At 33.5% G+C, this 24,488-nt stretch overlaps 1 protein-coding gene across 9 annotated transcripts in view; it reads right to left on the reverse strand.

Annotated features, from left to right (window-relative positions):
- The window catches only part of LCORL (ligand dependent nuclear receptor corepressor like), a 166,941-nt gene that overhangs the window by 35,074 nt on the left and 107,379 nt on the right, over positions 1-24,488 (reverse strand). For all 9 annotated transcript variants that reach the window (XR_005720666.1, XR_005720667.1, XM_040237913.1 and 6 more), the window contains one exon: positions 20,711-20,962. Coding sequence is in view for 7 of the 9 variants with exons in the window: in XM_040237913.1 (XP_040093847.1) it covers positions 20,711-20,962 (252 nt within the window). In the remaining 2 variants the exon portion in view is untranslated. The remainder of the gene's footprint in view (positions 1-20,710; positions 20,963-24,488) is intronic.

Below are 24,488 nucleotides of genomic sequence, written 5' to 3' on the forward strand. Positions count from 1 at the left end.
CAGAGTGAGCTGATAAAAGTAATAAGAGTAGGCTTAAGGCAGCTGCTGTTTTATTATTATCAATTCAGGCCTCCTTTGACTTGAACACTGTCCTGAACAAAGTGAAGGTAACAACCAAGCAGATTATCTGGGGGAAAGCTTATAGAAGGATCAGTTTGTGCAAAGGCTATGATATGGAATCATATCTGGAATTTGAGGAATAGCAAAGAGGCCAGGATGACTGCAATGGAATAAGCCAGACTGAGTGAGCTAAGATCAGAAACCAGGCAGATCATATAGGGCTTTGTAGACAATGGCAAGAAATCTGAATTTTATTTTGAAAGACACAATAAACCACTGGAGAATTCTAAACGTAAGACTGACAATTTAAATTTTTTTTTTTTCAATTTTAATTTTTTTTAAAGGATTAATCTGCTGTGGGGGGAACAGAGAAACCTGTTGGGAAATTGATATGCTATTTCTCACCTTTGGGTTTTCACACTTTCAATTAGTTTCCTCTGCTGAGAAGTCTCCTAATCCTCTCCTCCTTCTATCCTCACATTCATCCTGTGCGTGCGGGCTAAGCTGCTTTAGTCATGTCCAACTCTGTGCGACCCTATAGCCTGTAGCCCACCAGGTTCTTCTGTCCGTGGGATTCTCCAGGCAAGAATTCTGGAGTTGGGTTGCCATTTCCTTCTCCAGGAAGGATAAAACCAGTTCTTCCTGAGCCAGGATCAAACCAGGTCTCTTACACTGGCAGGCAAGCAAGCAAGTTTTTTTTTTAATCACTAGTGCCACCTGGGAACCACCAAATCTTACTCATCATTCAAGACACAACTTGAACTTTGTTGTCATTATTGTAGGTTCCTATACTTGCAACACTTACCTATATTATTTAGCAGTTAGCAGGCCATAATTTAGTTCTTTACTTACTTACTAGTGTTAGCCACCAGACAATATGCTACATGAAGGCAGAAAATCTGTCTATTTACTGATGTAGCCCCATTCCCTACAACAGTGGCTGATATACAGTAAGTGTTCAGTTAGGTATTTGCTGAAAACAATTTAGAAGTAGAAATTCAGTTATTGCTAGAGGTTACAAAGCCTAGATTGAGATAAAAAGACTGGGCAGACAAGTATATGGTACATGCTACCTTAAAAATTATTAAGTGAAGTATCTTTTGATTTCTTTACCTAATAAATGCCCCAGTTTATCCATTCAGCTCAATCTTATGCTTAGTCAACAACTCATCTCAATGTTCATACTTCCTGAGCAACTGAGCCATGTGCAATTCATCAAAAATGCTATGTGGTGTTGGGTCTCTAAAACATCCAGTGCATGGTTCCCTCTGCCTAGAATGCTCTTTCCACTCTTCTTTAAAGATTCAGACCCACCCCCGCCCCACCCAAGTAGAAGCTTAATGTCACCCTTGTCAACAGCATTCTATAAAACTTAATGGCACACTCATGCAATTTTTGAGTTATGGATCTTTTTTTCCCAAAAGACAATTACTCAAGGTCAGGAATTCTGACATATTTCACAAACAAAAATAGATTTATGTAAGTTATAGCATATAAAACAGTCTTCATAAGTGTTATCCCTTGTCAATGTTCCAGAATCAATTAACGAATTTCTCCAATTGTAGGTTCTACACTTTTGATATGATTAAGGTTAATTATTCCACTAACTATAAATAAGAAAGGGAAGTGCTGAGAACTCTTCCTCTCTCTCCTTTACATTAACTGTGCTAACTGGGCTGTAGCTCCCTGTAACTGAAACTGTTAGCCACTCAGTCATGTCTGACTCTTTTTGACCCCATAGACTATAGCCCACCAGGCTCCTCCGTCCATAGGACTTTTCCAGGCAAGAATACTGGAGTGGGCTGTCATTTCCTTCTCTGGGGTATCTTTCTGACCCAGGGGTTGAACCGGGGTCTCTTGCACTGCACGCTGAATCTTAACTGCCTGAGTCACAGGTAGCTCCCAAGCTAGGGCAAAAAGGTATTCTTGTTCTTTTTGGACTGCTTCTTGACTGCTGGTTTGGTAGCTGATTTCAGTCTTGAGGAGGAACTAGATTTAAGATCTGTTTCATCTTTAAGAGAAACTATTCAAATCAGGACTATATATCTGGTTCACTTTCTTTCTTTTTTTTTTAATTTATTTATTTTTTATTTTACTTTACAATTCTGTATTGGTTTTACCATACATTGACATGAATCCACCACGGGTGTACATGCATTCCCAAACCTGAACCCCCCTCCCACCCCCCTTCCCACAACATCTCTCTGGGTCATCCCCGCATACCAGCCCCAAGCGTGCCATATCCTTTCTTTAGGAACTCTAAACAGTGACGCAGATAAGAAACGTTCTTTTTTCCATAACCCCTTCTCCATAACTAGGCTGCCCATGTTACTGATAAAAAAGATCTCACTTTTTATTAGCAGTTTGTCACCTCAAGTATTTTGCTGGTATCAATTCCTTTTTCCGTCATAAAGGCTGCAGATCAAGAGCTAGAAAAATGATAAATACCCCTAGGATTGTTCGAAAAACAAAAAGAGAAGGGGAAAAACAGCTTGGGAACAAGGACTGAGAAAAAAAAAATCAGGAATGGCAAAAAGGGCATTTTCTTGCTCTTGCTGCTGATTTACATTTATCAATATCACTCCTTCATAATGGAGATGTCACGTCATAACTAGATTGTTTTGTGTGTACACATTCAAAGTACTAATAATTAACTTGATGGATAAAAACTAAACATCTATTATGCTAAATGCTGCAGGGCAATATGAAGTAAGTAGAGCACAGAAAGAGATTGAAATTTATTTAACCATTCACCTATTGGTAGGTTCTTAGGTTGCTTCAGTTTTTCACTGTTACAAACAATTCTGAAGTGAAAATACTACTAAATGTTTTCTAGTATTCATGTGTAAGAATTTTTCTAAGATGCACACCTAGGAATGCCAGTGCTGGACAGTATACATTTTGAACTTCTGTAGATATTACTAAAATTTTTTTCCACAACCCTGACAACACTTGGTGTTGAGATTTTTAATTTTTGCTAATCTGATAAGTAAGAAGAGCAAGTTGCAGGAGTAAATTAATAAGAGTACATTTGATATATGCGTTTATGTGGCTATCTAAAGCATACACAACTGTTTTGCTTAAAAATGCACAAATACATATTATCAGAGGTAGCTTTCAAGGATAAACAAAAGGATGAACAGTTCCTTAAGAGAAAACATACTAGAAGTAAATATGATCAAGTAACACATTTATTAGTTCTGGGTGACAGGAACATGATTATTATACTGCATTTTGCTCTATGTATGAACATTTTCCAAATAATAGACAAATTATTTCCATTTACTGGTTGTAGTCTGAGCATTAACACGATTAATTATTTCTCATCAAACATTAATGCTAAAGATACAGAATTAGAGAGGGTCTGGTGTAATCTAGCAACAAGGTCAGGTAATTGTTAAATACATGTCACTACCAGATAACTTTAAAAATAAATTAGCATTTGAAAAATTGAAACCATGAACAAATTAAGCAACTTCTTGAGTATTAACATTTTATTGGGTTAATTTTTTTAGAATTCACATTCCAAAACCAAGGTTTGGATTTCTGTTTACAAACTGTTCTCAGTTCTGTATTCTCCTGCAAATACCTGACAGATAAGCTGTAACAAGAAGATAAATGCGATCCACGTAATACAGAATACAGATCTTTCACTCCTCCAAGGGCACTATTCTTTCTCATCCCTTACCTGCCCTCTGTCCATTTGTCTAAGTACACTCTATGCTCTCTTGGCCAGGCTACATATCACTTCAGCATCATCCCCTCAAAGAAGATTTTCCTAATTTACCCCCCACCTTCTTTCATATTCCCATAGTATTCTTTGTATGCTTCTATTTGTATTTATGTATTTATGATGTGTTGTTATAATTTGCCAAGTTTAGCACCTGAACTTCAATAGTACTGTGGGGAATTAGTTAACTATTTTTAGGATCTATTTATAATTTATATCTAATTCAGTATACTTATTTGGCTGATTTTCTCACTAAACTTACTTCTAAGCAAGGCCTGAAATGAATAGTACCTCAGTAAACACCAATTCACTGACTCAGTAATGGCTTGCCCAGTTCTGTCACATCAATCCTGCATATAGCAGACCCTGACTGACAAAATTATCAGGAAATCAAAGAACTTTGTTCAGCCAATCGAAAATGACAGCACAGTCAAGAAGTTGCTATCTTATATGGGAGAGAAGTTAGTTTTACACACAGAGAAACTCCATTCAGTTAAGAGGTTCAGAATGATTTTTAATAATCCATTTCTATGTTCGTTAGGTTCTAACAATAACAGATTTTTCTTCAGAAATCTTAAGACTGTTGATCATTAACCACATAATATGAATATTAAGTATGTTAAAAACATATTTATCAACTCATCATGATACTATTGATCTCCAGTTGCCATACTGAGAATGAACATGAGTTTAAAAGACCTTCAATAATACATTATGTATCATCAATATTAAAGATATAAGTATGAATAAAATTTAGTATATGAAGGCAAATGAATCTTAATGACAAACTATCATGTACGTTTTATGCTGTTTGAACAAGGGAAAAATATTCCAAATTAAATTTCATAATAACACTAATCACCAGCACAAAACTTTCTTCCAAATGAATGCTATTTAACATTTTATGATGTTTGATGCAAATCTATGTTAATAGTTTTAATAAATATCTGAACACTATTTCTACTTTATGTCTTTGATCATTTCTTATCTCTCCTTAAATAGGCCATCCTTTTAGCCCCTTGATGTACTGTTCTAGTCAGCCTTCAGATCTTTCTTGTTTTTCCCTACTGTACTCTCTAGAAGATTCCCCTGATTTCAAATATAAATAATTTATATTTAACTGGTTTCTAGAAAATAGAACTTACAAAAATCTACATATATAAAACTATAATATTTTTCAAGTGTTACTCTAAGAGCATTATATGTCTTAACCCCACGTAGGGCTCACACGTCCCAATATAAAAATAAGTTTTTTTAATTTGCAATTTTTAATGATAAAACTGAAAGTGAAATAGAGGTTAATTATCTTGCCCAGGGTCACACACTTACACTTACTGTCATTCAAACTCAGGTAATTATTCCAGACTCTGATTACTCTATTAAACTACAATATCTAACCTGTGTAATGTTTCAAAAAGTCAAGTTACAATGGTAATGATGTAATAAATTTGCTACCATCACACACAGCCAGTTGAAAAACACAACACTTTTGGAAATAATCTAGTAATATGCTATCAGAAATCTTAAAAATGTTCACACTCCTCTAAACATCTATCTTAATAAAATAGCATTTAACAAGAAAATGCTTTTATGTACAAAGGTATACCAAAAATCTCAAATATACATAAGCACAAATATATATAAATATTTGTACTATATATATATATATAAATATTCACACTTAATATAATTTTGCTAATTTTCTCTTTTCCCCAAGTTTACCATAACGAGCATATATATTAATGAAGAAACCCCACAAACTTATCAATAAAATACCAAACTATAAAAGCAATCACTTGAGTTTATCCAAATTTTATTTTTAAATTGTTTTTGTTACTTGTTTAACCATTGAGTTAAAGTTTCAGAGTCATAGGAGAAATAATCAAGATAGCATTAGAGCAGGATATCAATTAAACTTTAATATTGGTTTTTCCATCCTTCATTTGCCTTCTTCTGTACATCAAACACACTTTTTAAAAGGGAAGAGTTACTGCTTTTTCGATGTGTTTTATTTAGTGCCAACACAGCTGAAATCTCATAGAATTCATTCACCTACTAGTTACTAATATGACAAGGGACAAAATAAATTAGAAACAAGTTCTTGTAATAAATTTAGGATGTAAAAATTAATACTACTAACCTTAATTAGGAAATATTACTGGTAAAATTAAACAAGGTTTCAGCACTTCCACCCTAAGCCATTTTAGAATTTCACTGCAGTTCTTTTTTCTTTCTTCACTTATTCCTTTAAGTACCAAACCAAAGTCAAAAGGCTTCAAAGTCAACACCTTGAAAAATATTTTGTAAAACACATTCTTTGTTTACACCAAGTGTTACAGTGTGTACTCTGTAAGTTTAACCTTCAACCAAACTTTAAAAATGTGTGATGTATACTTATTACAATAATATTATACTGGAAAACTTTAGATTTGCTAGTCCTTATCATGCTCATCCAAAGGTGATCTAGGAGTTTTAAAAATATTTTTACTGAAATATTACATTCACAACAAGAATGAACCTAAGTACACAGTCTAATGAATTTTGAACATTTTGCTGTAAATAGCAACTAGATCACCACAGTCAACCTGAAGCCCTCCCCATCGTATCTCCTCTGGTCCCTAACTTACACCTGCCTCTACTATCTTGACTTCTAATAGCTTTATGCATGCTCTTTTAAGTAGCAATTTCACTTCTAGGAGTATGTCCTAAGTAAAAATTAAGATTCAGTGCACAATTTCAGCTTGAGCATGTATATCTGAAGATAAGTATAATGCAATCCTTTCACGAAACAGAATACTATTCAGCTAAAATATATTGATGTTTTAAAATATTTTAAAAATACAAGTTACAGAGGATTATATAATAAATGATTTGTGGGAATAAGCTCTGGGAGGAGAGAGTGAGAGTAAGAGTGTGTAAATATGAGTGTTTTTTTTTTTCCAGAAAATGATTTGGAAGGATTGAAAATCACAGCAGTTAACTCTGGGTGGATGAATAAAAGATCAACGCATAGCTTTACAATTCATTCATTTTATTAATATTTATTCAACAGTTATAATGCGCCAGTCAGTTTTCTAAATGGCACAAAGGAAACAGTAGGGAGTAAAATAGAAAATGTTTCTGCTCTCACAGAATTTACATTCTAGTAGAGCAGACAAAGAAAAAATAAATCAATAAAATAATATTGCAATTATCCTCCAATTAATTAAAAAATAATTTCACAAGATGATAAGTCCTATAACGAAAATAAAACACAGTAATAGGAAAGAACAACAATGGCAGGTGGGAAGAGGCTACCATGTTGGAATAAATGATTAGGAAAAGTCTAGAGAAGATTTGCTCTTTTTCAAAAAAGAAATTTCACTGATACACATTAACCATGCAAAACACAGAATGATTCCTTCTATCTACTCTTTAGTTTATACAATTACCTAGATTTTTGCTATGCTTGCTCTATTTATACTATCTACTTAAGTATTTTAAAGTTAATTCCATTGTCACATCATTTCTATATTCTTAAGCATCTTTGATTCATGGGGAGGCAAAGAGTCGGACACGACTAAGCGACTGAACTGAACTGAAGCATCTTTAAACATATGAACATTTTCTTACATAACAATTCCTTACTATCACCTTATACTTAGTTTGTATTGAATATTCTCTAGGCAAGTCAAAGTGTCTTTTTACAATCGGTATGTTCAAAGTAGGAGCTATGTTATGCTTGATGCTATGTCTCTTAAAATTTATAGCAGCCCTTTGCCTCATTTTTAAACATAATGATACTGACTTTTAGAAGCCAGGTTATCAGTTCTACTAGAGAATATCTCACAATATGGTTTGTTCTTTCTCCTTTTCTATATTGTCATTTGTTTTCACTTTATTTCCTAATAATTCTGACAAACCTGAAGTTTTAAAGCAAATGGTTCTCAAACTTTTGGATCTCACAATCTCTTCAGCGTTAAAAATCTCTGTGGATCTCAAAGAACCTTTGTTTCAGTTAAGAAACTATTTCTTAACATTTATAAGTTAAACTGAGATGTTTTAAAACATTTGTAATTGATAACCATAAATGCTAATATTATAATAACATTTTAATGAAAAAACAGTTTTAGATATAAAGTGAGAAGTTTAAAAAATAATTTTGTAAATCTTTTAAATGTCTAGCTTCATAGAATACAGTTGGATTCTCATATATGTTTCTGTATAAAATGTGTTCAGAAATCATCCATCAAACAGCCTCTGACTGACTCTATTACCTACTCTACTATATACTGGGAGAAAATGAGAGTGAAAAGGGCAAATAATAATATATTATTAATTTTGACTTGCTGTACTCTAGAAAGAGTTTCATTGAGAACCACTGACCTAACAAATTGCTTAGACTCATGTTCGACGCTTCTGTCGAATACTTCACAAGTGATATATTAAGTGTATTTCCAATGATGCTTATAAGTGATCAGTGTATTCTGATGACAATAGCTTGACCCCTCCACTGTAAAGTTACCCAAGGAATCCTTCCTCTAATTGTTTTATCTTCTGCTACTTTTGATTCAGTTTTCTTATTAGGAGTTGTAAAATAATAATATTTTAAGTCTATCATGTCTTCATATTTATTAACTGAAATTCTTAAGAATCCTTCTCAAAAGAAGGCAGTTTGGTTATCCTGAAATACAACTTGTAGAAGAAAAGCAAAATAAATGCTAAACTCTTTCCTGTAACTGCTCACTTTCAAAGTAATAAGCTGGTATGCTATGTTCCTCTGTGTAGACTAATGACTTTGAGGAATCATTATCAAGATCTAGCGGATTTTAAAACATTCAACATGTTTCAGCTGAAAATGTTTTTCCTCTTGAGGCTTAAATGTTCTCATATTTGGCCAATGGGGAACCTTGAACATTGCCTCCTGTATTTGGTTGACAAATTGGTCTTTGGTACATTCTTGCTTGTTGGCACAAGATGTTCCAGGATCATCTTATACATTTTCTGATCCAGATCTGGATTCCAAGGCCTGCTACTGCTACTGCTAAGTCACTTCAGTCGTGTCTGACTCTGTGTGACCCCACAGACGGCAGCCCACCAGGCTCCTCTATCCATGGGATTTTCCAGGCAAGAGTACTGGAGTGGGGTGCCATCGCCTTCTCCCCAAGGAGGTCTACTTTCCTTTAAAGGAAAATAATGTTTAGAGACCACAATCTAGGCCCAAGTTCAGTGTCACTGAACTGTCATGCAATTATTTCAGTACTGAAATATTCATATACATAAAAGAGTACAGATTTTTGAAATGAAAAAAAAAATCATGAGTTTGCAATGACATTTCCAATCTGTGTGTATTAGTCACTCAGTCGTGTCTCATTCTGTGTGACCCCAGGAACTGCAGCCCACCAGGCGGCTCTGTCCATGGAATTCTCCAGGCAAGAATATTGGAGTGGGTTGCCATGTCCTTCTCCAGGTGATCTTCCCAACCCAAGGATTGAACCTGGGTCTCCTGTATTGCAGGTGGACTCTACTGTCTGAACCACCAGGGAAGCCCTTTTCAGTATACATGTATGCAATTTACAGGGTTTTTCTTTGATTTTTAAATTTGTTTCCACTCTTACCCTGAAAATCTTGGCTTCCTAAAATAATAACATAATTATATATTTGATTTATCCTATAGATCCAAAATAACACACAATGGCAATATCATTACTAACATTACTAAAAGAAGCTTAGGATTTCTCTGAAGTACTCATTTATGTTTAAAATATATTCCACCAAAAATGTACAGTCAAAATATTGGGTAAAGTCACCTGACAGAATCCTTTTCTCAGTGTTAATACATTAGTGTTAAAAATATGATGCAACTATGCTCATTTGTTACTTTCTTTTTCATATTTTAGGGACTGCTTTAATTTTTTAAAATTAAAAATCTTTGGGGTTTGTTGAACATTTATATAAAGCTATATAAAGGTCCATCCACAACACTTCTATTCAGCCCTCTCCATCTCATTTACTTCACTCCCTTATAGGTTTTATCTTTCCTGCCTTGTTTATACAAAACAATACATATATATATATGTATATATATATCTGTGTATATAAAAAATATATATATACACACACAGTTCTGTATCTTGCTCTTACCTCCTAACAATAAAACCTGAAAATGTCACTATAAAAGGATCTTTCTCACACTCTTTTCCAAATACTCAAGTTTTCTACTGTATGGATGTACAATAATTTGGTTATCCATTTGGGTTACTTCTAATTCCTTGCTATTATAAATAATATACCCCTGATAAATTAACTTTGAATATGTATCACTGATATTTGTATAATTATAAGCTCAATTCTTTGAAATGAGATTGCTGAGTCAAAGAGTTAAATGCATTGCCAATTCCCCTCCATAAGGATTCTACTAGTTTGTATTCCCTTAGGAATGCATGAGAGTGCCTGTTTCTTATAGCCTCATGAGAAAGATTATGTTGTTCAACTCGAATTCTTATTAGTCCGATAGGTGTGAACCATATAATGACTGTATTTCCTATGAGTTTATAAGTGTGTTTTCCTATGTTTAAAAACTTTTAAAGCTTCTTATACGAACTGACAGTAAAACAATGTTCATTTACCTATCAGGTGGTTTTTCTTTCAGTACTCAATTTTTTGAAACTGTTAATGCATTAATTAGTAGCCCTTTATTTTATAATATAGATTATAAATATTTTTCACAGACTACTATTTCTCTTTGGATTTTTCTAATAGTGCTTTCTTCTTTATCACCCAAAGTTATTTTAACACACTGGAATTTATCACTCTCTTATTGTTAAGGTGACGTTCTAGTTGAGATATAAATGACGAAGGGGACAAGCCAGAGAAACAAGAAGATTTAAAGGCAGAATAATCCAGGAAAAGCAACTGGCAAAAGTGAAGGTTCAGAAGTGAAATGAGCTTAGCAGAAATACACAGATAGTGTGAAGTGCACATACTAAGCCAGGAAGAGAGGAAAAGGAATCAGAGGGGTAGACAGGGACAAGATCTTATCAAAACCATGTAAACCATGAGAAGAAAACAGATTTTATTCTTCCAGTAATAGAAAGGAAGATTTAATTCTGGTAATAACAGAAAGATTTAATATAGAAGTAATACCAGCTTTACTTTATTCAAGCAGATACTTTGAATCCCATTTTGGCACACTAAGAATTATGTTAAGGTACATCTTATGAGTTGTATTTGGAGGGAAAATACATGAAAAAATTATAAAGGAACTAACTCAACGAACTGTCACTTGGAAACCACGTGGTAATAGAGCGACCAGCTTTATACCAAACTTAAAAAATATTCAGGAAAAATTTAACAGCTACTGAAAAACTGACTTCTTTTTCTTTCTTTTTATACTTCACATAGCTAATTAGGTTAGTCAAGTGATGGTTACATGGTAACATTTGTTTATGGAAGTTCTAAATTTAAAGTGCATGGTTTTATGCGATATTCTTTACAAAATAGAAAAAAAGAAAAATCCAGTTTAAATATACTGTTGTTGTTTTTCAGTCACCCAGTCATCTCTGACTCTGCGACCCCATGGACTGCAGCACGGCAAGCCTCCCTGTCCTCACCATCTTTCGGAGTTTGCCCAAGTTAAATAAAGGTAACAATTATATTTCTTGACACTATAATCTGACTTTACAGAAAAAGCCTTGACTAGTCTCCTGATTTTTAAGTGACTGAGATAATCTTCATACAATTCCTCAAACATACCTGATTTGTTCCTGCCTTCTTTGATTTCTGGTATTTTTGTCTCTGTTTTTGCTACTTGTGTCTGGAATGACCTGCCCTCAGATCTTCCTGTGGAGAACAACTTCTAATTATTCAGTTCTCTGTTCAAACTCACTTCTTCAGGGAAGCTTTCCTGACCACCTTATCTAAGATAATCCTCTCAAGTCACTCTTGATATCTTGCTTATTGACTCTTTTTGTAAGATTAGGGGCATGCTGACAGGCATATTTCCAAAAAGTAACAAATAACTTCTGGAAATGAAAAAATAATTACAAATTAGAAACTCAAGACAAAGGTTTAAACAGGGATTAGAACAGCTCAAGAGAGAATCAGTGAATCTAGAGACAGTTCTAAATTAACTAATCTAAATTAACACAAAGAGACAAAGAGGTGGAAGATACGAAAGAAAAGAGATAAGAAGGACAGAATGAGAGGATATCCAAAATATGCCTCAAAAATTTTTGACGAGATAAAGTGGGAAATGCAATATACTGAAAAAGATAATGGCTGGAAAACCATAATAGATAAAAGAAATTTGTCCTCAGTTTTAGAAATGATGACTTCCAAGCAGAATGGATAAAAGAAATCTATACCCAAACATATCCAGGACAACCTGCAAAACAGCATAAACAAAACAGAAATTGAGAGATAGGTGCTAAAAGTAGATACAGTGTATGAAAATTACCTACAATGAAAAGACTATTTGTTGTTAAATTATACAGAAATAGAAGCCAAGACACAGATGTAGTACCTGTGCTAAGAAAATAGTAATTGTCAGCCTAGACTTGTGTACCCAGAAGAAGAAAATCTCTTTCAAGAACAAGGTTATTTAAAAAAAAAAAGAGCAAGACACTAAAAAAAGAGAAAAATCTAAAAGAGTTTACTACCAGTAGACCTTTATTAAAAGACTCTCTGATTCCAGAAGAAAATTCAAGCTACAAGAATGAATAATGAGCAAAGGAAAAAGATAATCATGTTTGTAAATCTAAACAAAAATTGATTATATAAAAACAAATAGTTACAATGTTTTCATTGGGATGTGCTTAAAAGAGAACTAAAGAACTGATGAAATGGCTATTGTGTCAGGACAGGTAACAAGTTAAAATATTCCTTAAGTAAACTGTTGAGGTAACTAAGCATTAAAAAATTTCTAGGAAGATCTGTTGGAGAAGGAAATGGCTACCCACTCCAAGAGTCTTGCCTGGAGAATTCCATGCATAGAGGAGCCCGCTGGCAGGCTACAGTCCATGGGACTGGAAAGAGTCAGACACGACTGAGCAACTAACACAACAAGGATAACCATTAACAGAACAGCAGTAGAGTATACTACTTCAAAATCAGCAGAGAAGAGTCAAATAAGAGGAAAAAATACAACCTAAAAGAAAATAACAAAGGAACAAACAAACTTAAATGGGAGAAACAAAAAGTACAAAATAAGATGGTGCTATTTTGTGTTAGACAAGTTAATTTGGTCGATGAGACTACAGAATACAGGATGCTATGGGAAAATATAAGATCAGTTCAGTTCAGTCGCTCAGTCATGTCCGACTCTTTGCGACCCCATGAATCGCAGCACGCCAGGCATCCCTGTCCATCACCAACTCCCAGAGTTCACTCAGACTCATGTCCATCGAGTTGGTGAGGCCATCCAGCCATCTCATCCTCTCTCGTCTCCTTTTCCTCCTGCCCCCAATCCCTCCCAGCATCAGAGTCTTTTCCAATGAGTCAACTCTTCGCATGAGGTGGCCAAAGTATTGGAGTTTCAGCTTCAGCATCAGTCCTTCCAATGAACACACAGGACTGATCTCCTTTAGAATAGCCTGGTTGGATCTCCTTGCAGTCCAAGGGACTCTCAAGAGTCCCTTCTCCAACACCACAGTTCAAACGCATAAATTACCCAACCTCAATTTTGGTGATAATTAATAAGAATGCATGTGTATGTCTGTGTGCATCCAATTTAGGAGGTATAGAGGAAGTTTTTCTTAGAGAAGTGATGTTTAAAAGGAGACCTGAAGAAAAACCAAGTAAGATTTATTTAGAAAAAATTGGTGGAAGTAGGGAGTGGCTTCTACTCAGAGGCACGGGCATGTACAAATGTTTTGACGCTCGAGTATGTGACATTCAAGAAACACAGAATTTCAATATGAAGAGTAAAGAAAGGTACAAGGTGAGAATGAATAGGTAGGCAGGGTCTGGATTTTGGTGAGTTTAGGATTTTAGACCTAAGAACAATTCAAAGCCATTAAAGAGTTTTAAACAAATGAGTGGTATGACTTGATTCAGAATTTTTAAATATCACCTGTTTCCTATATCCCTAGAGTCAGAGAAGGTGAGATCAGAAGGGACATGGATCATCTAGATAGGTTTTATTCTTCAGGTTTACTAAAATATGGTATCTTCTCAAGCATGGAACATAACATTTTCTTCCATGTCTTTAGCCTTGGAAAACAAAAGTTTATTACAGAAAAACAAGATGTATATTTTATTGCATTCATTAGTACATACAGAAATATCTTCTGAACTGAACTTAAAAACTATTCAGTATTTTCCTAACAGAGTAACAACAGACTTCATTTATAAACAGAGTAATTTAAAATACATAGTATCATAAAATAATACACTGCCCTTTTAATTATACTTTAACATCTCAGCTGACAATGTCACCTACCTTAATCTCAGCCAAGAAACCAGATTAGAGGAGGTGGCAGCACCACCAACAAAGGATACTTAATGACAATTAAACATATCACTGAAATTTATATATCTCATTCAATGCAATCTCTCAAATGTTCACTTGAAGCCTAGTTTATATTCTCATTTATAATTTATTAAAAAAATATTATTTAACTAGGAGATATTTCCAAAGTTTAGCCTACTAACAGCAATGCGAAATAACTTCTTTAAAAATTTTTTTAACTTAATCTGTTGGCAGTTAGCTGTAGGGAAAATAATTCAAAAAATGTCCAGTCATTATAGGTTACTGCAATAATTAATGTTCATCATGACACTTAGTTCCATATGTTATTTAAAGATACTGCAGGATAATTTCCATCCAATAAGTTTAAAGTAAGAAATTTCACTGTTAAAATATCATAAATCCAATGAACAAGGAATAATTCTTACTTAGTTTATCTGTCAATAGTATTTGAAATTAGTGAAGATTTTTAATCTGGTAAATCCAGTACGTCATTTACACACACTGGGGATGCAGAAGCAAATAGACAGGTTCCTGCTCCCAAAGTGGGGAGATATACACAGAAATAATGGCAATGAAGTGAGAAATTTACTATATTGAAAATTCTACCAGAATATTCACTCAAGCCTCAAGGTAGAAAACACCACCATCAAGGGCAACAAAGTGCTGCTGGTTCATCTCTGCCCACATTTGATCTTGTTTTGTATATACAAAGAACTGGTAAATTCTTCAAGGTTGTCATAATAATGATAAAGGTTCATAAGTTTCAAATTTCTTCCTGTACTCTGGAATTCAAAGAAGCTTTTACTTTGGGTCCAGATTAGGATAGAAAAAAATTTTTTTTCTGGTTATGCTAATGTTATTTCTTATCTGTTTTTAAATTTACTGCTCCAGGAAAAAAAAAAATGCATAATTTACTTTGTCCCAGTTTCTGAGGCTCAAAGTATATAAATACAAAGTATAATATAAATACAAATCTGTAGAAATGAAAGTGCACAAAAAATATCTCTAATATTTGAATACTTGGTTAGAAAGTACATGGAGGAGGTAAATAGGAATGTTTCTCTCATTGTAACAATATTTTAAGTCAGTCTAGGGTTTTTCAAAGAGAAGACAAGGAAAATGAAAAGTACGAAAACTGATTTATGAAGAACAATTAGAGAACCTATAAAGATTTGCTTGAGAGGTTTAGACAGACAAAATAGTTTCAACAAATATTTGCAGCACTGATAAAAAGTAAAAGGAATAAATTCTGTCATATTGCTGGAGATGGAAAAGAAAACCCAACACCCTAAAGGTTAGCATAGAAAAGAGAAGTCTCGGAGATACAATGATTTTTACAAGTATTTATAGAACTATTGAGCAAGCTATTGCAGACGGAAAAAAATGCAAAATGAAGGGTGGATATTTCAAAGATATGAGCTGAACTGTCGGAGCTGTCAAATATCTTTTGCAAGTACTTATTGTCAATCAGAGGTTGAATTACCATTGAAAGATGAGCAGGATTTTCTTTTGTGCATCTTTTACTTTATTTGGCTATTCCGTTATCTTATGATAACTAGTCTATTTTTCTATGGTGTCATGTTTTCCCCATTGGCTATAGGTTTGTTTAACTGAATGGTTGTTAGTTACATCAGTTGTAAATACTGTCTCCTAATTTGAGATTTGAATTTTCACTGTTCATAATGACTTTTACTGGAGAAGGCAATGGCAACCCATTCCAGTACTCTAGCCTGGAAAATCCCATAGATGGAGGAGCTGGGTGGGCTGCAGTCCATGGGGTTGTTGAGGGTCAGACACGACTGAGCGACTTCACTTTCACTTTTCACTTTCATGCATTGGAGAAGGAAATGGCAACCCACTCCAGTGTTCTTGCCTGGAGAATCCCAGGGACGGGGGAGCCTGGTAGGCTGCCGTCTATGGGGTCGCACAGAGTCAGACACGACTGAAGCGACTTAGCAGTAGCAACAGTATAATGACTTTTGCAATACTTAAGTTTTACATTTTAGTGCAATCAAATTTACACAATTATTTTATGGATTGTTACTTCTCCATCTTATGAATTTCTTCCTTATTTTAAGTTCATTAAGATATAATCTTTTATCTTTTCTTTTAGTTTTGCTTTTAACATTTAGCCTTTAAACCCAAATGAAATTACTTTTGTGAGTGATATAAGGTAGGGATCCATATCCTCACCCACTCCATGCACATAACCAATTGCCTTGGAACTGTTTAATGACCTCTCTCGCTCTTGTACCAAGATTCCACTAATGTTTGGAGAATTTCTGGAATTGCTAATCAGTCCCAGTCATTTGTATAAGGGCTACAGGACCCTGTTTGAATTATTTTACTAAGTCTTGATATGTTTTAGAGAAGCCCCTCACCACATTGTCTTGGTAATTCTTGGCTCTTTTAAGTTTTACACATAAATTTATGATTGGAAAGTCATTTTTCACAATAAACCCTATCAGAATTTTAAATGGACTGATGCTGAATTAAAAAAAATTTTATTTATTTTTGGCTGTGCTGGGTCTTTGTTGCTTCATGTTGGCTTTTCCCTAGTTGCAGCAAGTGGGAACATCTTCACTGCAGTGAGCAGGCTTCTCACTGTGGTGGCTTCTCTTGCTGTAGAGCACAGCTCTAGGGCACAGGGGCTTCAGCAGTTGTGGTGCATGGGCTCAGCAGTTGTGGTTCCAGGCTCTAGACCACAGACTCAAGAGTTGTAGCACATGGGCTTAGTTGCTCCTCAGCATGTGGGATCTTCCCAGACCAGAGACTGAACCTGCATCTCTAGCACTGGCAGCTGGATTCTTTACAACTGAGCCACCAGGGAAGACCTGAAGCTCAATTTTTAAGTATATTAAAGATGAACCGCTATCTTTTAGAGTCTTCCCATTCACTTAAAATATAATTACTTATTTTGGGAGTCTTCTTTTATATCCTTCAATAAAATTTTATAATGTTCTCCATAAGTTCATAGTTTACTAGTTTCATTCTTAGGTGTTTTAATGTTTTTCCTGCTTTTGTTGCTACTGTAGAAGAGATTTTTTAAAAGCTGGATTTTCTAATTGGATATTATAATACATACTAATCTTGTGAAGAGTACATTTTCCAAACTTTTTCACCAGTTTGAAAACTTTACATAGACATTCCTTCATATTTTCTATATACACAATTATAGTGTTTGTAAGCAACCACAATTCTGCTCATTCTTTCCTTATAACCTATTACTTATTATTGCTTACTTTCATATTTTTTTCTCTTCACATTACATGAGTCAAGACCGCTCATAAAATGTTGAAAATTGGTGATAATACGTATTTTCGTCATCTCTATTACTTTAAATCATTTCACTATGATGTCCCGGGCAGGAGATGTGCTCATCTATTCTTGGTGTTATAAGCAATGTTTATAATAAATGTCAGACTTTGTAAATATTTTCTGTATTTATTAGGATGATAGTTTTCTCTTTATTTTTTTGTAATGTGGAAAACAAAAAAGTGTTTCAAGTGCAGAATTATTTGTGCTTCCCTAGTCATTATTTATAATGTTTTTATACTTTACTATATTCAATTTGCTAATGTTTAGAATTTTTGCACCTACATTTGTAAATAAGACTAGTTGGCAATTTTTCTTTCTTTTGTTATCTGTGCCTCATTTTGATATCAAGATGATAGTAATATTTCTCTTTTCTTTTTTTAAATAGTCTTTAAAAGATAAGAATTATCTATTAGAATTATCTATTGCTTTAAGTTATCATTTGAGATAGTAATTTTACAGATGTATAGGTCAGACAATCCACAAATTATCCACATTATTTATGGCTATATTATTATTGGATTTACAGATTACAGCATGTAATTTGAATAAAATAACTGACAAAATGAGCAGATGACTTAAATGTGTATTGTTGCAAAATTACAGAGTAAGAATAATGTAAAAAAAGTAAGTACTAGCAAAAAATAGACAAAGGCAGAACTAATCCTGCTACTAGTAATATGACCATTTTATTAATTATATCATAAGGTATGGACAGTGAAGTCAGTCCAAACATTTTTTTAGGTCTTAAGAAACCATATGAAGTAAGGATTTATACCTTGTATTATTACTAATGAAACACTCCAAAGCCTATGCTGTGTGACACTGAGGGTGAAGTTGCCATGATTAACAAGACATGTGAAAATGGTTTATAATATCTTTATTTCAACCTTAAAAAATATTAATTTGTGAAAATATTAGTACATATAAAGTACTGATGTGTATACATACACACACTGATGGGCATGCACACACAAATGCATCAGAGGTTATGTGCTCTATTAAAAAAAATTGGTATGCAAGTAGGCAAAGTTAGAGCTTACCAATTTCTACCACAGCAGAATAGTTTTATAAAAGAGGATCTAATTTTATTACTCTCTGCTTAAAGAAATATAGCAGCTTTCCATGGTTGTAAGAAAAGAAAAAATCCTTAATATTTCCTATATGTTTTTCTCATAATCTTATATTTTTTAGTCTCACCTGCTACTATTCTCTCCCTTGCTCTCTACTCTATAAGCCACATTAAACTATATGATTTTGTCCTCAAGTAATAACACTGAAATCTAATATCACAAATCATCCTTCAAAACTATAATCAAGAAGACTATTTACAGATTTATATCCATCATTAATCCTTTCAACCTCAGAATGTTCAAATAATTAGAATATCAAAAAAGTTCACTACATTAATGTAGTAACTACATTAATTATTTTCTACATACACTTGGACATGCCTTATCACTTGAATTCACTGAATCACAGAATATAAGAACTAGAAATTTACTTTTAAAATGTCATCTATTCCAACCAATTAGCTGATGCTTCTGAATGCCTCTAATGATAAGGCAAGCAGGGAATCATTTTTCTCATTCCCCTTTAAAAAAAAAAGTCTGATCCTTAGAAATATTCTTTCTTATATGGATCTAAAATCTATTTCCACCTAATTTCTAGGTAGTGATCCTAATTCTACTCATTGGGCCATTCAGCGAAAGTTCAGTCCTACTTTAGTGGAATAATGATATACATTTTAGAGACTTCCAAGGCTTCTCTTCTGTGGTAGTATGGAACAAGAAATAGAGTATGGAGGGGCTAATGTTTGAGTATCTTTTATGAGGTGGTTATTTTATATTTAACTTTCATATTGCCCCAATGAGTTTGTTATATTATTGCCAAGTAACAAGTGAGGAAATTAAAACCAACAGAAAGTTAACACTTGATGTAATTTAAGTAGCAGAGCAGGGATTTCAACCACAAGTCTGTCACAGACACCATAGCCTACGTTTAAGTCTGTTTAGAACACTGAACTGCTTCCCACAAAGGAGAAAGATTTAAGAGAATGTGAAACATGGAACTGTAACACAAATAAGCATCAATACTAAAATTCCCATACTTTCTAACTTTCAAAATTCAATGTATTGATATATTTTGCCCTTAAGCCTTCTATTAAAATCATCTTCAACATTCCTTTCTGTCTTATAACCAACCTGTCTTAATATCTCAGATTTCTCATATCTTTCTACATAAATAAACTCATACAACCTAAAATTAAGGAAGCAAAGAGAAAAAAAGTATTTCCATATTTCAGTCTCTCTCAATTTTAATCTGTTTTACACACTGAAAAGATGATCTTCTTTAAATACTGAGTAATGTACAATGTACTCTTCTCTAGAGCCTCAAACACCACATTGCCTTCTGCAATCAAACTTACTGCTAACATTTTTCTGGTTTCCAGGCCTGACAACACTATACCTAATTTGTATTAACAAAAGCTACTTGTTCTCTCTTCTCTAGGCAAACACTTATTTGGCATCCTCCACTGAGCGAGTGAACTGAACTGAACAAGCACTTTAAGGCTCTTCCTTCTTTTCCTCTGAGAATCATAATTCTTCCTTTAAATAATGATCAGATAAGATCAGCACAGCTTCATCATTCATGCTTTTGAAAAATGTGTCTCTCTATATAATTATTTACATTATGTTTATCAAGGTATTAACTTTTCTCTTTCCCTAGTGACATCATAAACAATTGACTATTATCCATCAGTTTTTTATTTTTGACCTAAGTGTGAAAAACTGAACAACAAAAGTGCTTAATGAATGTTCTCAGCTGTACATTATAAAAATTCATTTTTATCATATACATCTTTTTATTTGTATAGTATACTTTCCTTTTAGGTTGCTTTTAGGATTCTCTCATCATACACTTTATTGTGAAAAGAGGGTAGAGAAACTTTCACTTCTCCATTTATAAACAAAGACAAACATAATACAAAAGTTTTAATTTAGCACTTCTCTCTAGTCCATGTTACAGACTAATTTCAAGCAGTATTACTTTTAAATTTCTCTGTGAATATATGGTTATATATATACATATATATACTAAAGAATATTAAAACATAAAATCAAACATCACATACACACACACACAAATCTTACCTTGCTGAGTATTTTGTTCTTGCATTCGATTCACAGTGAGGTCTAAGGGGCCTTCCTGCTCTTCCTGAAGGGAGTTTTCTGCTTGATTCATTTGGATACTTTTACATATCAGACTTGGTCCAATTGAACCATTTCTATTCTCTTGAATTTTACCACTTTTTGAAATATACTCAATTGCAAACTGACGTATCATCTTTTTCATTAATTCCTGAGCAACTAGGGGAATGTTAGGATCACAGTTCTGAGGAAGATCTAGGGAAGAAATAAATACAGTAAGAATTAAAAAGAGAATACAAAATACCAATGTTTAAATTTAACTTAACTACAAATTAATGATTTCAGAAGTCTCAGAGGAAGTCCATAATTGTGAATGGTTTCTGGAACTTAGCAACAAAAACTTTGTAGATTTAATTAGTATTACGAGAATATATTAACCCTAAACTTGGCTATTTATTTCTTGAAAATAAACATTTTTGGTCCCAAATTAAAATATAAAGAACTAGACATAAAAGGAGACAGCATATTTTCAGAGTTTTAATTCAAATGAATTGCAAAAGATATTAAAACTTAGTATGTGAATATAAATTGTACATATAAGTAATCAAGCAATTTTTAATATAGTAGAGTAGGTACACAAATTAACTATTAAAGAAAATGTCTAAACTCTGTTAATTGTTTATTACCATTAATCCTGTCAAATACGGACTTCATATAGAGCCTGAATGTCATCAAGGATTTTTTCTCTCTCAACTTTTCATATCAAGAAATTTCAGTCATAAAGAAAAAATTAACACTACAATGACACAGACAGCCTCAACCAAGATTCAAGAATTGTTAGTATGCTGCCATATTCACTTTCTTTTTACTTTCTGGTTTGTAGAACTACTGAAAAGTAAATTGCAAAATTATGGCATTTCACTCCTAAATATTTCAGTACTCATCCACTAAGATTCCCCTATAGAAACAGTAATACCATTATTGAGAGTCTTAATCAGTCCTTGATCCCAAGACATGTTGGTCATCTATAACCAAAATAAAGGTAAGAAGTCATACATATTTCTGCTTAAAACTTGTACAAGAGGTAAAAACAACTAAATTATTTTATAGTAAGAAGTGTAGAATAAATAAATTTATAAACACAGTATATAATAAATAAAAAAGAGTACTGATATTGGGTGGTAGTGGTGGTGGTTTTTCCACAGACACACTACTGGTTTCACCCCAATCCTTTTATTTACCCTGCTCCTTCAGAGGTAGAATGGTGAAATGGGAAGGATGACTAAGCTTATCTGGTTAGGCTCTGTACTTCCTCTTCGGAAGTGGGCCTGCTTCTAGAGTTATTAATTCTCTGCTCATTACCACCTCAACTCTTACCCAGATAAATCAGTGTTGTGTGAACAGACCTGCCTTGATCCCAAGCTGTCTGAGACTGAAGGCTTATGTCGTCTTAGTTGGAGCGCCTAAGAGATCTGAAGGCAAATCCTCCAACCAGCAACTATTTTTATAAAGGTGAGGAAAGGCAACAAACTACCTCTACCATGACCACAATCATATCTGATTAGCAAAATGTGATCTAAACTGACATCAATCTGTTTATGGTCTTGCAGAAGTATCAATATATTTGATTACAGGGTGTTTTTTTGGATCTGCTAGAGATGTTGCACAATAAACATCTCTTTAATATTAGCTCTTTCAAAACAATTTTGAATTCTGAAAAAAAAAACATTTGAGGAGAGATTATGGGCTTATAAAAAAAGGTAATATTTAATTCTCATATTTATTCTTTGTTTAGAACCGAGTAGGGAAGAGAGGCACTAGTTGTTCTAGTGTACTAAAAAGAAAGACTTGCCTATACACTTGACCCTTAAACAACATGAGTTTGAACTGCAGAAGTGCACATAGACATGAATTTTTTTCCCAATAAATATGCACTACAGTACTACACAATCCATAGTTGGTTCAATCTGTAGATGTGGAACCCCAAATACAAAGGGCCCACTATAAAGTTAAGAGTTTTGACTATGCAGAGGGTCAGTGCTCTGAACTGCCTGCCATGTTGTTCAAGGGTCAGTTGTATATATTATATCCCCATGGCATACTTATTTTAAAACTGGAGGTTTGTACCTCTTCATTTCCCCCTCTTCACTTATTCATCCCCCAACACCCTTCTCTCCTCTGGCAACCACTTGTTTGTTCTCTGTAACTATGAGTCTGTTTCACTTTGTTTTGTTTTTTAGGTTCCACATGTAAGTGAGAATATATAATACAAGGTATATGGCCCATGGTATTGAAATAACTTTGTATAGGGACAGACTGTTACTAAATTTATTGTGGTGATCATTTCATCATGTATGTCAAATCATCCCATAGTATACCTGAAATTAACATTGTACATCAACTAAATTTTAATGAAAAAAGACTCACAGACTGAAATCTTAGCCATCTTTATAAATTTAGGTTAGTTACACACCACTCCATATTTTAGTTTCTTTGTTCATAAAATGGAAATAACAGAACTTTGGAAATCATAATAGGGCTTGCTCACAGGATATTTTAAGATTGTATGAGATTGTAGATAAAATACTGAGTTCTTATACTTGGCATTTTTAATAACTGACATTAACTACACTGTTATCTTAGATTGCAGTGAACATAACAAGAGAAACAAGATTCAGGCTGAGCAGTTTGGGAATGCATGTACACCTGTGGTGGATTCATGTCAATCTATGCCAAAACCAATACAGAATTGTAAAGTAAAAATTAAAAATAAATAAATAAATTTAAAAAAAATAAAAAAAAAAGAAGATTCAGGCTGAGCAGTTAATCATAAAATGTCAACTAAGTAGAAATATTAACTAGGTTAATATGTACATTATTAACTAGCTTGGAAAATACAAAGGACATAATTTCTAAGCCCATGTGATATATTCTGATTTCAGAATAGACAGTATTAGCATATGTAACCTAGCTAAAGTGATTTATAACAAAGCAAGAGATTTCTATGTTACACAGACGGATTCCTAATTAATGTTATTTCTCGATGACTTCCTTCAGGAATCTTTGAAGGTGTTCGGCAAACCGTTTTCCATCATTTTTCAAATCTAATCTTGCTTTGCATTATGTGTTAAAAGGAGATACTGGATTTACTTCTATGTATTTCGGTTAACTGACCTGTAATTTACTGGCTAATGTCACTTTATAAATTCAAACTGATTAAATTTATAAAAAAGGGACAGAAATATGATCACATTCATATCATATGACTACAGCTACACTTTAGAGTTGAGTTTAGAGCTCATTCGTCTACTCAGTTTTTGCTTGTTTATATTAGGAATACATCTATGTGTAAAACCAAAAGACTTGGCAAACAGCAAAGAAACAAATACGATTTAAAAAGATAAAGAGATAAAATGCTGCTCGGTTGCTAATTAGTTAGTGAGCCTTCTAGATTTTTTGCACAAGTGGTCACAATTACAAAAAAATGAATTAACTAAAGATCTTGGTCAGGGATATACGCTCAGATGGTTTCAAAAGTTAGGCAACTAATAAACACTGGGCTAGAAGAGAAAATATGTTGCCACACGGAAGTGATATGCCCCTAAGAAGACAAAAATAATTTATTTTTGCCCCATCTCTTTATTTTTAAATTTAACAAATTCAAGAATTTAGCAAGTTCTTTGCGGTGGCCAGTTTCAAGATGATTCTTAATGATTCCCACTTCCACCTCCTGGTCTCCAGTGTTGCACTGTCCCTTCCACATTGTATGAAGGAAATGTAT

This window comes from Oryx dammah, unplaced genomic scaffold (genome assembly GCF_014754425.2).
Source record: "Oryx dammah isolate SB20612 unplaced genomic scaffold, SCBI_Odam_1.1 HiC_scaffold_3, whole genome shotgun sequence".
Classification (NCBI taxonomy): domain Eukaryota; kingdom Metazoa; phylum Chordata; class Mammalia; order Artiodactyla; family Bovidae; genus Oryx; species Oryx dammah.